The sequence below is a fragment of the Kryptolebias marmoratus genome, linkage group LG20, assembly GCF_001649575.2.
Source record: "Kryptolebias marmoratus isolate JLee-2015 linkage group LG20, ASM164957v2, whole genome shotgun sequence".
Lineage (NCBI taxonomy): Eukaryota > Metazoa > Chordata > Actinopteri > Cyprinodontiformes > Rivulidae > Kryptolebias > Kryptolebias marmoratus.
In genome coordinates this window covers 6,741,794-6,753,704 of record NC_051449.1, presented here as the reverse complement: position 1 = coordinate 6,753,704, position 11,911 = coordinate 6,741,794, and the positions used below count along the sequence as shown (strand labels likewise).

General features: G+C 41.9%; 1 protein-coding gene across 1 annotated transcript; it reads right to left on the bottom strand.

Moving 5' to 3' along the window:
* Positions 1-5,234: 5,234 nt before the first annotated feature.
* On the bottom strand, positions 5,235-11,709 carry and2 (actinodin2). The gene is made up of 7 exons (XM_017410859.3): positions 11,609-11,709; positions 11,380-11,487; positions 10,867-10,960; positions 9,296-9,340; positions 8,770-8,933; positions 7,467-8,357; positions 5,235-7,283 (listed from the first exon to the last, which is right to left on the bottom strand). Exons 3-7 carry the CDS (start codon positions 10,937-10,939, stop codon positions 6,906-6,908), a joined length of 1,551 nt encoding a protein of 516 aa, XP_017266348.1. The 5' UTR covers positions 10,940-10,960; positions 11,380-11,487; positions 11,609-11,709; the 3' UTR covers positions 5,235-6,905.
* Between the last annotated feature and the right edge of the window lie 202 nt (positions 11,710-11,911).

The window sequence follows — 11,911 nt, the reverse complement described above, 5'->3', positions numbered from 1 at the left end:
TTGGAGGCAGGTGATCTTTAATGATGGAGGCAGAGATCAACCATTTTGTACAAATTTGAACCATAAATGACAACGATGAGCAGTAAGGGTACAAAAAAAAGATCAACTTTCTGATCTGTCACCAGCTAAAAACATATAAGTTATTAAAAGAAACAAAAACAGTCAGCTAAAACCTTATATTTGGATATAACTGGAAGGAATTTAACTGTTCAGATTAAACTATACCTTTCTGCTCTGAGCTTTTATTAGAAATACAAAAAAATACATTTTTATTCTTTTAAAACAAACCGACTCGAGCAACCTTGGCCGAGGATAGAGCTCTGTAGCTTTAGCTCCTTCCTCGTTAAATCAGTCCTCTAAATTTTCATTGCTCTGAATAAATCTTGCTATTAATATAATGATTTTCTTTTTTATGTAGGAAATTAAATTTTAAGCGCAGAAGCAGCTCTGTTCCACTCCAGAAAACCTCTGTGGGGTTCCTTCTCCCCGTCTGTGGTCCGTCTTGGACCTACCGCCGACTTAAACTCCCATAAATGTTGATGTGTTTATTAGCACAGCTGCAAAAATCTCAATTACGGCAAGATAAAATGAAAACTTAAACCCTCGCCCCCCTCGGTCGAGCTCGTTTTCTCTCAGAAAGAGACTGAAAATCACATAAAGTTTTCGGTTTAAATGAAGCTGCTGCTGGTTTAAATCGGCGGCAGCAGTAAAGGAGCCGACATGAGCTGGAGCAGCGCTGACCCCTCCCGCCTGTCGCCGCTAATTGTTTACATTTTGGCCCGCCCCCTTTGGAGCAGCATCACAACGCAGAGAGCAGACAGATCCACAAACATCATCACGGACTGCTGAACACTCCACACTCTCCCTTTTACCGCCTTGCTCGCTCAAACAGCAGCAAAGAAAAGAGAATTAAAAGTCTGTTTTGGACTTCATCAGTTTGTTGGTGCAGGAAGAAGAGTGCTCCGTTTTTTTTGTTGTTTTGTTTTTTCAACCTCAGCCTCACAGCAAGCCGTGCTCCACTTAGATTCCTGCTTCAGATCAGGTCAGCTGATGCCTGAGAGTTATTAATGAATGTTTCCATCATGCAGTGGAACCCCATGAAGCCAGAGTTACTTTTAGGAATGCCTATCGCCCGCTGCCCTGCATGTCAATGCTTGGATCAGAGACCTCAGAGCGTGTGACTCTCAGCTACTACTGCGCCGAATTTTAGCCCAATATCTGTAAACGGAACTGAGTTAGAGCCATTTTTATGTTTCGTTATGAGTGACTAAGAGTAGACTGCTGTAACTACCAAAATCTGTCCAGTGATTCAAGATATATTTTGCTAACAGACACCAATAAGAACAGCAAAGTTTGAGTCAGTTAGCATTCACAGCTTTAGCTTCAGATGACCTTTAGCTACTACCGCGCCAAATTTTAGATCAATATCTGCAAAATATACTGATCTGTAGGCGTTTCTGTATTGGCTACAACTGCTTTGCTGTGGTGGCCATCTTTAATCGGGTCTCAGGATTGGCTTGGAAAAACAGGGGAGCATCAAAAAAAGCTTGAAGCTTCTCGTGCAGGGAGCACCAAACCCAGAGGCTCCACTTAGAGACCCGAACCATCAGGAGTTTGTTTTTTTACTGCTAAAACTCAGAAGACACTTTCAGAGGGTCTGTGTTATTTTAATTAGGATGTTTTAGCTGCAGCTGATGTCTGGTAGGTGCTTTTATTGTTTTAATCCATAACTCTTATGTTTACAGATATATAATAACCATAAATACCATTTTAAATTTAATCCTCTCGTCGCCTCTTAGCTTCACCTAATCAGAAACTTAGCTTGATCAGCCGAATCCTGATAATTATATTAAAAGCCGACTACTTTTTTAATAATCTACTTAAGTTTAAGTACTCCTGTTTTACACATTTTAAGTCTCATGTGAGCCCATCGTTCTGTTCACTTATTTTTGTCTTGGAGACCAGAGTTGGAGTTTTTGTTTTTCTGTTGGTTTTTCTTTTTTTTTTTTTTTTTTTGAAAACCTCTCTGCAGGTATCACTTTGTTGCCTGGCAACCAAATTTCTGACTCTTGTGATGCCAGCTGTTTCTGGAAGAAACGCAGGGGCGTGCAAAAGTTTTAAACCACCTTGAGTTCCTTCAGATTTTGCTTCCGAGGAGACAAACGGCTTTTCATTTCTCTGCTTCCTCCGCCAAGGAGGTCGTGTTTTCAGTCGTGTTTGTTTGTTTGTTTGTCAAGTCACATGAAAAATGGCAGAAGCAACAAGTGATTAAATGATTAAATTTTGGTGGTGATCCGGTCAAAGGTCAAGGTCACAGATGAGTCTGTGCCCTAACTCTGCAGCTGTATGACAGGAATGTTAAACTCCACAGCTGGACACCTCTTAGGTCAAGACTGTTGATTTCAAGGCCCAGAGGTCAAAGGTCAACATCACATTTGACCCTAGTGCTCTAACTATGCAACAGTGTAATGCAGGAATGTCAAACTGCACAGCTGGACACCTCATGGGTCAAACATGATGCCTGTTGATGTCAAGGCTCATGGGGTCAAAGGTCAAGGTCTCAGGTAACCCCTCTGTTATAAACATGTCTCTGCTCCTACATGTGACTCTTTTGTTTCCTCCACCAAGAAGGTTCTGTTTTCGGTTGTGTCCGTTGGTTTGTTTGTTTGTCTGTTAGCAAAGATCAGGTAAAAACTAACGAACAGATTTGGATGAAATGTTCAGGAAATGTTGGGGTTGAAACAGAAAACAATGGATTAAATGTTGGTGCTGATTCAGGATATAATCCGGATCGCAGTATTTGTTATCCACGCTGTCGCCGTGGTGGAGGATTGCGCTCTCTGAGTGCTTCTAGTTGTAGCTGGTTTTTTTCTCCTGTACAAAATGTTTGTATCGTGTATTGCTACCGTCAGGTTTATTGTTTATTGTTTTCCCCGCATTTCTCAAGCTAATCCAAACACCTGCTGGATAATGTTTTTAATCGCTCACATATCATTTGTCATTCACCTCATTTTAGGCCTCACAGAGAATATCAGTACATACGTTTCCACAAATGTCAAACTGTTCCTTCTTCTCCTGTTATAGATGGCTCTCACTGACAGGCTTTACAGCAGAAGGATGCGATTAAACTCAATTTAGAAATCCAGCAGAGAGAGGACTCTAAATCTTCTGAGACTTCAGTCAGCAGTTATGCACCAAAAACTATGAACGCAAGCAACCTGGAGACATTTTCATTCAGTTAAAAATAGTTTTGTGGCGTTTTCTCCTGCTTTAATGAACACAAATCTGTATTGATTTTTTTCCCCCTGCTGAGTCTGTCTGTCTGTCTATCTATCTATCTATCTATCTATCTGTCTATCTATCTATCTATCTATCTATCTATCTATCTATCTATCTATCTATCTATCTATCTATCTATCTATCTATCTATCTATCTATCTATCTATCTGAGGCTTCAAACACTGAATCAATTTTCTCTCCTTTATTTGACTCAGATGCTGAATAAAAATCACTTTGGGGGAAAACTGTGGGACAGGGAAGTTTGGACAGTGCTGTTATTGACTTAATAAGGCAAACTTTCTGATTCATATGATCAGAAGCCAAATGAACAAATCGCTGCTGTGTTTCTGTTCATTTATGGGACAGCAGCAGATCAGAGAGTCGGGAACCATTTGTCTTACAGCAACGAGCAAAGAAGCTGAACTGAAGCTGGCTGTTTTCACACCTCTCTCTCTCTCTGTGAAAACAGCCAAACCGTGTATAACGTGTTAATTAGTCAGCTTCAGAAGACTATCAAATTAATAGTTTATCAAATAAACAAGAGCCTGACTAACTGTTTCCAGATCCTGGCTAACTAGAACCTGACTAATTGTTTTCAGATTCTGGTTAACTAGAACATGACTAACTGTAGTTAGCAGGATCTGGAAACTGTCAATCAGGTTCTAGATAACCAGGCTTTAAAAAGCAGTTATCCAGGCTCTAGAAACAGTTCGTCGGGTTCTAGTTAGCCAGGTTCTTTGAATGGTTAGCCAGGTTTTAGTTAGCAAGGTCTAGAACCAGTTAGTCATGTTCTAGTTAACCAGGTTCTTGAAATGGTTAGTCAGGTTCTGGAAACAGTTAGTCATGCTTTAGTTACCTAGGCCTTAGAAAAAGTTAGAACCTGTTTAGCTGCTTTTATCTCAGTCTTTAAGCTGAGCTGAGCTAATTGTTTTTAGCTGTGTTTAAATGTAAAGAAGAGGCTGTCGGCTCATTTCGCTCTCTTTAAATATGCATTTGAGGTTTTTGCGCCAGCGAACAGAAAAGTTTCAGCTACCAGTAAAACAGCTAAAGGGTGGAGCTGCAGCAGGTCCACGCTGTGTTTTCAATGACATCATCGAAAAGCCAAAATTCACTTGATGCGCTGCCATTTCAGAGTTACTCCCGTCGATAAGGAAAGCAGTGTTCAAAGTTACGCTTATCTTAATATTGTAACGTTTAAAATCCACAGCAATTATTCTTTACGGAGGCGTGAAATTGATTCCAAAATGTACCAACGCATCTTGGAAGAGAGAGAGAGAGAGAGAGAGAGAGAGAGAGAGAGGGAGCAACATCACAAAGAAAAACTGCACTGAATCAGAAATAGAAATCACATAAATGGGTTTGAAAGCTCTGCACCCATCATATCAGCAGCAACTGTGGAGCAACATAATGGAAATGTGGTTCTCAACAACTGAAGATTATCTATCTATCTATCTATCTATCTATCTATCTATCTATCTATCTATCTATCTATCTATCTATCTATCTATCTGTCTGTCATCACAATGACAGACAGGAGCAACAAGGAAAAGCTTTTTTTACGGCAGATAAGTTCATCGTTTATTCAGTAATTAACAGAAAGCAGACAGCCGTGATAAACCAGTACACTGAATGTGTTCCACTGTGACGGGCTGAAAGGCGCTTATCTTAATATCATAACGTTTAAAAATCCACAGCAATTATTCTTCACAGAGGCGTGAAATTGATCCCAAACATTTTCTTCTTCTGCTCTTCACACGGTTTGATCTCTGCTCCCCGAGACGACCTTTAATAAAAATTCAGCCCTCACCCTCTTCACCTAAAGAGATCACAAGTTTCATCTTTTTTTTTTTTCTAATAAATTGTTGTGCACAGCTGGGATTATAAAATGTTTTTCGCTTGTTCTAACAAGACGACAAACACTGGGTAAATTGCTCAATTAAGGAGAGAGGCATTCATCGAATGAAAAGGTTTTATTACAACAGGCGAGACAATTAGACTGTGATGGAGACAGATTTATGTAAAGCAGTGAGCTCTGAGAGCACCACCTGCTGGAAGCTGCATCCCAATCTGAAATAAACAGCCCTGAATTTATAATTTCATTCTTTTCCATGGAAATGTTTTTGGGTTGAGCTACAGACAAAATAAAACGAAGCCAAGCGGCAGAGTTGTCTTCAATCTCAACAGATCATCAGCCTTAAAATAAAATGGCTCTACCTCCCCAACACTTACTCTTGAGTGCCTGTTTGTTTATCTTTTTGTATTAAAGCGTCGGCGAAGTGACAACATGTAAACGTACGTGTGGCGATACATTTCTGAGGAAGTCGTTGAGCCTGTCGAGACCCGAGGCAGCCACTAAACATGCATCATTTTTACGTTTATTAAATTATTCAAAAAGCATTTTTTATTTTGCCTCTTGGTTAAAACTAAAGCATATGAAATGACTTCATGAGAGCCAAAGATAAAGTTAAAGATTCAGCAGCCAAACAAATATGATTTACAGTGAATTTGAACAACATCGCTGCACTGAAAAACAACCATGCAGACTGTTTTTCACCTGTTTTAATGAGTTTTTTGACCACATATTTGGCATTTTATTGACGAAAGTGCAGCTTTCACACTTGTTTAACAGAAATCAGTTCAAATCATAAGTCAGATACAAGGTACTTATCCAGTACCTACCATGAAAGTACTAGGCTGTATTGTGTATTACTACCCAAAACATGTTTTTCATAATAACAAATCTGGGGCCGACAGGCAACTGAATGGCTAAGAAATTAAACTTATTTATTTTAGTTTCTAACCCTGTTGCATGTCATTTGACTATCTTTTTTTTAATTTTATGTTCTGCTCTTTTGTCATAGAACGCACACAAAACTTGAAAGCCTCAAAACCCGTCAGCGTTTACCTCTGACTTATCGGGAGGCTGGCAATAACACGGGGGCGTTGTATGAATGGTGCGGCAATAAGCTGCTTGAATTCTGCTGAAGTACAAAGTGGTGAAAGCCCGACACTGCACGCCAGCTGGCACAAGAACGAGCTGTTTGTTAGTTACAACAGCTGGAGACTGATGCTCTGAAATTACAGCCACAGAACAAATTCAGTTTGAAAGATCCAGAATATTTAGCCTATGCTGTGACACTCTGGTTTTTTATCATTTTATCTCTTCACCTGCTGAACAGATGCTTCTGTCGTGTGATGGTTTGGCTTCTGGAAATAAAGTCCGATTGGTCTTTGTTTTTATTTCAGAACGTTTATCAAATCCAAACAGATGAAGCCGTTAAAGGTGTAAACAAAAAGGAAAGGAGCAGAAAACATTAAATATATTTAAGACAATGTACAACAGAAAGAAGAACATCCTGTTAAACTAACCCTACTCTATTAAGCATCTACACACAAGAGTCTTTTCTACAAACATGAAATTCTTGAAGCACAAGTTTCTCATAATGTGTTGCTTATTTGATTCAGACCACAAAAGAGGGAAACTCTTGGATTTTCTAATCTGTGTTGCTGATTTGAAATTGAATTTTTTGGTGACTTTATTTTTAAAGCGTGTTGTGATGACGTTGGGAATGGTTCACGAAGCCAATAAGAATTACACCAAGACTTTTGATGAAAGGCGTCGAAGTTTATTTGTGCTGGCTCATGACGCCTCGGAGGAAATCTTCGAAGCGTGGGACGGCAGCTACCTTCGCTGGCTTTTCTTCTGTGTTGGCGGCGGGCTCGTCGGCAGAGGCGGAGGGCTCAGCGCGACGCAAACGGCAGTTGTAGTCGTACTCGGGGTCGCAGTCAGGATCGGGAAGGATCACGCCGCCGTCCTTACTGGACTTTAGGGCCTCAGTGTTGGAGGGTGAGGTAAACTTGGAACATTTGGGGTCATATGGATGGCAGAAGGGTGTAGATGGAGCCTCGGAGCCGGACTTGACTGGGATGCAGTCTTTGTCATAGTGCACGAAGCAGTCGTAGCCCTCCCTGGTCTTGCCACGGACACCAAGCTGGTACCGGACCTGGTTGATTGATTCATTTGTGGGTTTTGGTCAAGTAAAGGCATCATTAAAGACCAATCTTATTATGCTACATTATTTAATAAACCAAATGCTAGGAACGATGAAACCATTCAACAAGACTACACAGGACTATTTAAAAAAACGAAACCATTCAAACCTACAAACAAGACTTCAGATTCAGACCTGGTGCTCGGGGAGCTGTGGAGGAGGCCTGCGCAGGGCGGCGGCGGCTGCCAGAACGCAGTACGGGTTGGTGCGAGGGTCGCAGGTCAGAGGAGCAGCAGGGGGAGCTGGCTCACCTTTGGGGGCGTACTCCACAATGGGTTTGGTGACGCTGGAGAGCCTGGTGGCAGTCAGCGGGTTGCAGCCCCCATCAAAGAGCGGGTTGCAGCGCTGCTCTGTAGGAGCCTCCCCAGCAGCCTGCAGACCGGGAGCTCTGGGTCCACACAGAGGATCCACCGCTGGGTCACAGCTGGGGTACAACAGGTGATAGAAGCCTGACGGGGCCTTCTGGACCAGAGGGGGCATGCAGTAGGGGTCCTTGGGATCACATTTGAGAGCGGCATAAGATGGAGCCGGACCGACAACCGGGCGGTACCCATATGCTGATCTCAGGTGATACTGCAGGCATTCCACATCGTCAGGGTGGCAGATCCTGAGCAGCTCAGATCTCTGCTCAGCGTTCAGGAAAGGCTCCAGGATGGGGGCGTAGGAGTAGGACCCAGCGGGGCCCTTCATGGGCATGGGTTGGATGTGGCTAAAGATGGGAGCTGGCGCCTTGGCCGGAGCTAGCTCCAGCTCCGGGGCAGCAGCCTTGGAACCGAGGGGGTAGGTGCAGTAGGGGTCAATGTAGGGGTTGCACATCCTGATAGCACCAGACCTAATGGCGGCAGGCATGACCGCAGCAGCTTTTGGCTTGCTGGTAGACTCAGCTATGCATTCTGGATCATCAGAATCAGCGCAGGCTTGGTAGATTTCACTAAGATGTCTGAGGTAATGATTGAAGGTGGGCCCCTCCTCGGACCTGTGCTTGTTTTGCAGGTAGGCCAGGTAGAGACGATCGAGGTCCTTCACCTGAAATGTAAATTAGAGAGGCGGTTAAAATAAAGACATCTAGTTCTGTTCCAAACAAATCTACAGGCCACAACAAACTATTAAGATGGAGCTTTTGATGATTAAATTGCAAATCTTCTGTTTAAAAGCTAAAAGAGAGCTCATATTTGCACAAAGTTTTCACAATAAAACAACAGAGAAGCAATATATACTGAGTACAACAACATTTAAATATTTCAAGAAGGTAAAGTCTTTCATGTTTGCAAAATTTAAGAAATAAATGACAGATAAACCTGTAAAATCAAAAAAGAAGAGTCTTTTTTTCTGTCTACAGAGTAAGATGTTCGATTAAAATCTTATAAAACTGCGTTCAGTGCTTCATTATTGTGACAGAGAGAAAATGAATAATTAATGTGAAACGAGCTCCACTCACTCCCTCCTGGTTCTGTGTGTCCATAAAGTACTTGTACCATCCCCAGAAGTCAGGCACACGTTGGAACTGGGGCACAGCCAAGACGGGGACGTTCCTTCTGCTGCGAACCAGCTTTTTCAAGTTGGCCATAGCCTCGGCTTTTATATCATCAGACACTGCAGCCCCTGTGGGGAGTTGGGGAAAGGGAAGAGAAAGTGATCTGAAGTTTGTGTGCACGGTGCCAGAATTCATACTGAACAGATTTCATTTTTCGAAAAAGTACACTCAGACTTCAGACAGTTTTATTTACAGGGAAAGAGACAAGCTATAGCTTTTAACTTTTCTATGTGAACAACAATGGTTTTTATTTAATCATGTAATATTTTACAATTACTCTCACCTCCTTTAGACTGTAAGAGTAATTATAATGAGAAACAGCAGAAAACTGCATGTACTTTTAGCTCACAGAATACAGAAAGATAACTTATCTCCCTTATAGACACTTTTAAGCCTCTGAGTTTCCCATGGCGGGCAGACGTGTTCTCACCTTCCTCCTGCTTGTCCTGCTCCACCGGGACGGCCCCCAGAAAGTCTGTGGAAACACAAGCGGCAGTCGCATTCGCAGCAACATTTACTAACATGAACCAGATGCGGAGCTTTCGCTCGTCGTCGGGGTGAAAACTGCTGAGCAACTAATAAGGCTCCGGGTGGAGGGAACGGCAGGTGCCGGGGCTCTGGCGCCCCGAAACAGGCAGCATCCTGCAGATTAAACACCTCCCCCCTCCTCCATCCCCCCATGCCTCCACCCAGCCCCAAGCATATTACATCTTTTACTGTAGCTTTGAACTATGGGCTGCTGGAGTTTACGCCACTTCTGGGGCTTAACCTGTAAAACTACAAAGAAGAGGGCCCTCACACACACCAATTACCAATACACTGTAAAGGATCCAGGTGGGGGGGTGGAGGGGGAGGCCTTCAGGTTTATGACTACAAGAAAACAGCCAAGTCAGCAGATTGTCGTGGAAACTTCCGGTTATTCAAATTTATTAACGTGGAGAACTTCCAAGAGCAAAGATTGATGCGTCTTTATATCAAGTAGGATTTCTGCAGCACCAAGGAGCCCCGTCCAGACGTGCTGTTTTACTGCCGCGGGAGACAAAGGCTAACGGTGATTTTTACAACGCTGGCAAAGAAGAATGCACCTCTGCCAGGTCCGGGTTCCTCATCGTTTGCTTCAGGACAAAAGGAAGCAGCAAAACATTTCCCAAAAACTACAAGGAGTTATCAAAAAACATCATGAATCTTTTAAAGTTTTCAATTATTCAAAGATCTGTCTGAAGCTGTTAGGTGTTGTGGATTCTTAGTTCTTGGTGTAAAAATCTTAAATTTCAGGTTCAAGCAACAAAAGGTCGTCTCCTGCTGACTGTGGGTTTTCTTTGTTGGACTAATGTCAAGTAACAATTCTTCTGCGTGACTTATATGATAATTAGTGTTAAAACGGCTTTATTAATGGTTTCTTTTTGAAGGAATGTGTTTTAGTTCTGCACCGAGTGTCATTGGAATTTATTCACACAAAAAGTCTAATTTCCCTGTAAATTAATCAGTCTCGCCAACTTGCAGGTTGGTGTAATGTTTGGAATAATGCAGAGAATAAAGTCAAAATGCATTAATGAGTGGATTTTAGTGACAACCAATAAAATGATTTGTTTGTTTGTAATTTTAAATCAATAAACAAATACAAAGAACTAAAAATACACTGCTACAAATGTGCAAAACCGTTGTAAAAATAAAATTACAAAAGATTATAACTTTTTGGATTTAAGGTTGACACATTTTACAGAAGCAAATAAAATCTGTTTTCACAGTAAATCAACAAAGAAATATTTTTTTTTAGACTTTCTGTTTTAATTAGACACTAACTAGTTTAAAGTGTTGAGAGATTCAGTGACAATAGTTGGAAGTCAAATTATTTTTAATGTTTAGTTATATAATGAGCTCTTCCTCAGCTTTCCTGTCCTCAAAATAAATAAAATCTGTTGCTGAAATATATTTCCAGTTAAAAAGAGCTTTTAAAACTCTTTGAAATCAAAGATAAGATAAATCCTGTTATCGTCTCACCTGGTAATAGAAGAACCACCAGCAGGAAACCTGTGTGGGCCAGGGAAAGAGATGGTCGTCCAGAACGTCCCATTTTCTGTCTTTTTGGTTCTTCCTGGGTGAACAGAAAGTAAAACAATATTCAGAGTAGCTGCAGGACGAACATCTGGCAGCAGAAGGTAACGTTACCACTCCGTCTTTGGAGAGTTTCAGCTGATTGGTAGATATGGAAATCTTTAATTAGACAATACATCCAGAAGAAAAGGAGCAGCTGATACCGAGACAACGGAAAGGACTGAGGACATGCTGTAATAGAGCTTCTGATGCAAAGAAAGAAGGCTTTGATCATGAATAAAAAAGCTCCAAAAGCTTTATTTTCCCCCTAAAGTTGCAGCACAGATGGCTGCTGAATTACAGCCACTGTTTTCGAAAAGACAAAGTCTTTCTGGAGTTTTAATCTGAGTTGCAGCCTCATTTTTATGTCAATTTAAAGCAGTTCAAATGGAGAAAATGAACAATACAAACAGTTCTTACCTGCAAAGAGGCTGTGGCCTCCTGCGATCAGCAGCAGCTCAGTTGGGAGGGAGGGGAGGTTTGTCAGACCGACAGTAAGTCGTCGAAACGCTTCTGTGCTCCGCTCACCTAGGTGTGACAGAAACACAGGGTTAACATTTTTAAGGAGCCCCCCCCCCCCCCCCACACACACACACACACACACACACCACCCCTTGATCATTAAAAAACAAAAAGGCATGTTATGCACCTCTGCGCTCCAGGATTGGCTCCAAACACCCAGCCGGTGGCGAGGCTTCGACAAGCTGCTGCACTGAGGTTCTTTACTCAAGGAGTCTGGAACTGGTGATGGTTTGCAGCTTAACATGAGCTGATGCTTTGAGATTTAAAATCAACTTGAATAGCTCAAAGTGGCTCAAGTGATACAGCTCAAAGGGCTGCGTGGCAAACTCTGAAGTGATGCTGATTAAAATTTCAAACCTAAAAGACGTAGAGTTGTTTCAGGGACTCTTGGCACGTTCCTACAGAAACAGCAGCAGAAAACAGGAGTCAC

What these genes read in the sequence shown, in the direction of transcription:
- and2 (XM_017410859.3), bottom strand. Translation starts at nt 10,939, where the DNA reads ATGGGACGTTCTGGACGACCATCTCTTTCCCTGGCCCACACAGGTTTC. An exon ending in GGTGGTTCTTCTATTACCAG is followed by an intron (nt 9,341 to 10,866) that starts GTGAGACGATAA and finishes GTGTTTCCACAG; the next exon opens with ACTTTCTGGGGGCCGTCCCG. An exon ending in GCAGGACAAGCAGGAGGAAG is followed by an intron (nt 8,934 to 9,295) that starts GTGAGAACACGT and finishes AACTCCCCACAG; the next exon opens with GGGCTGCAGTGTCTGATGAT.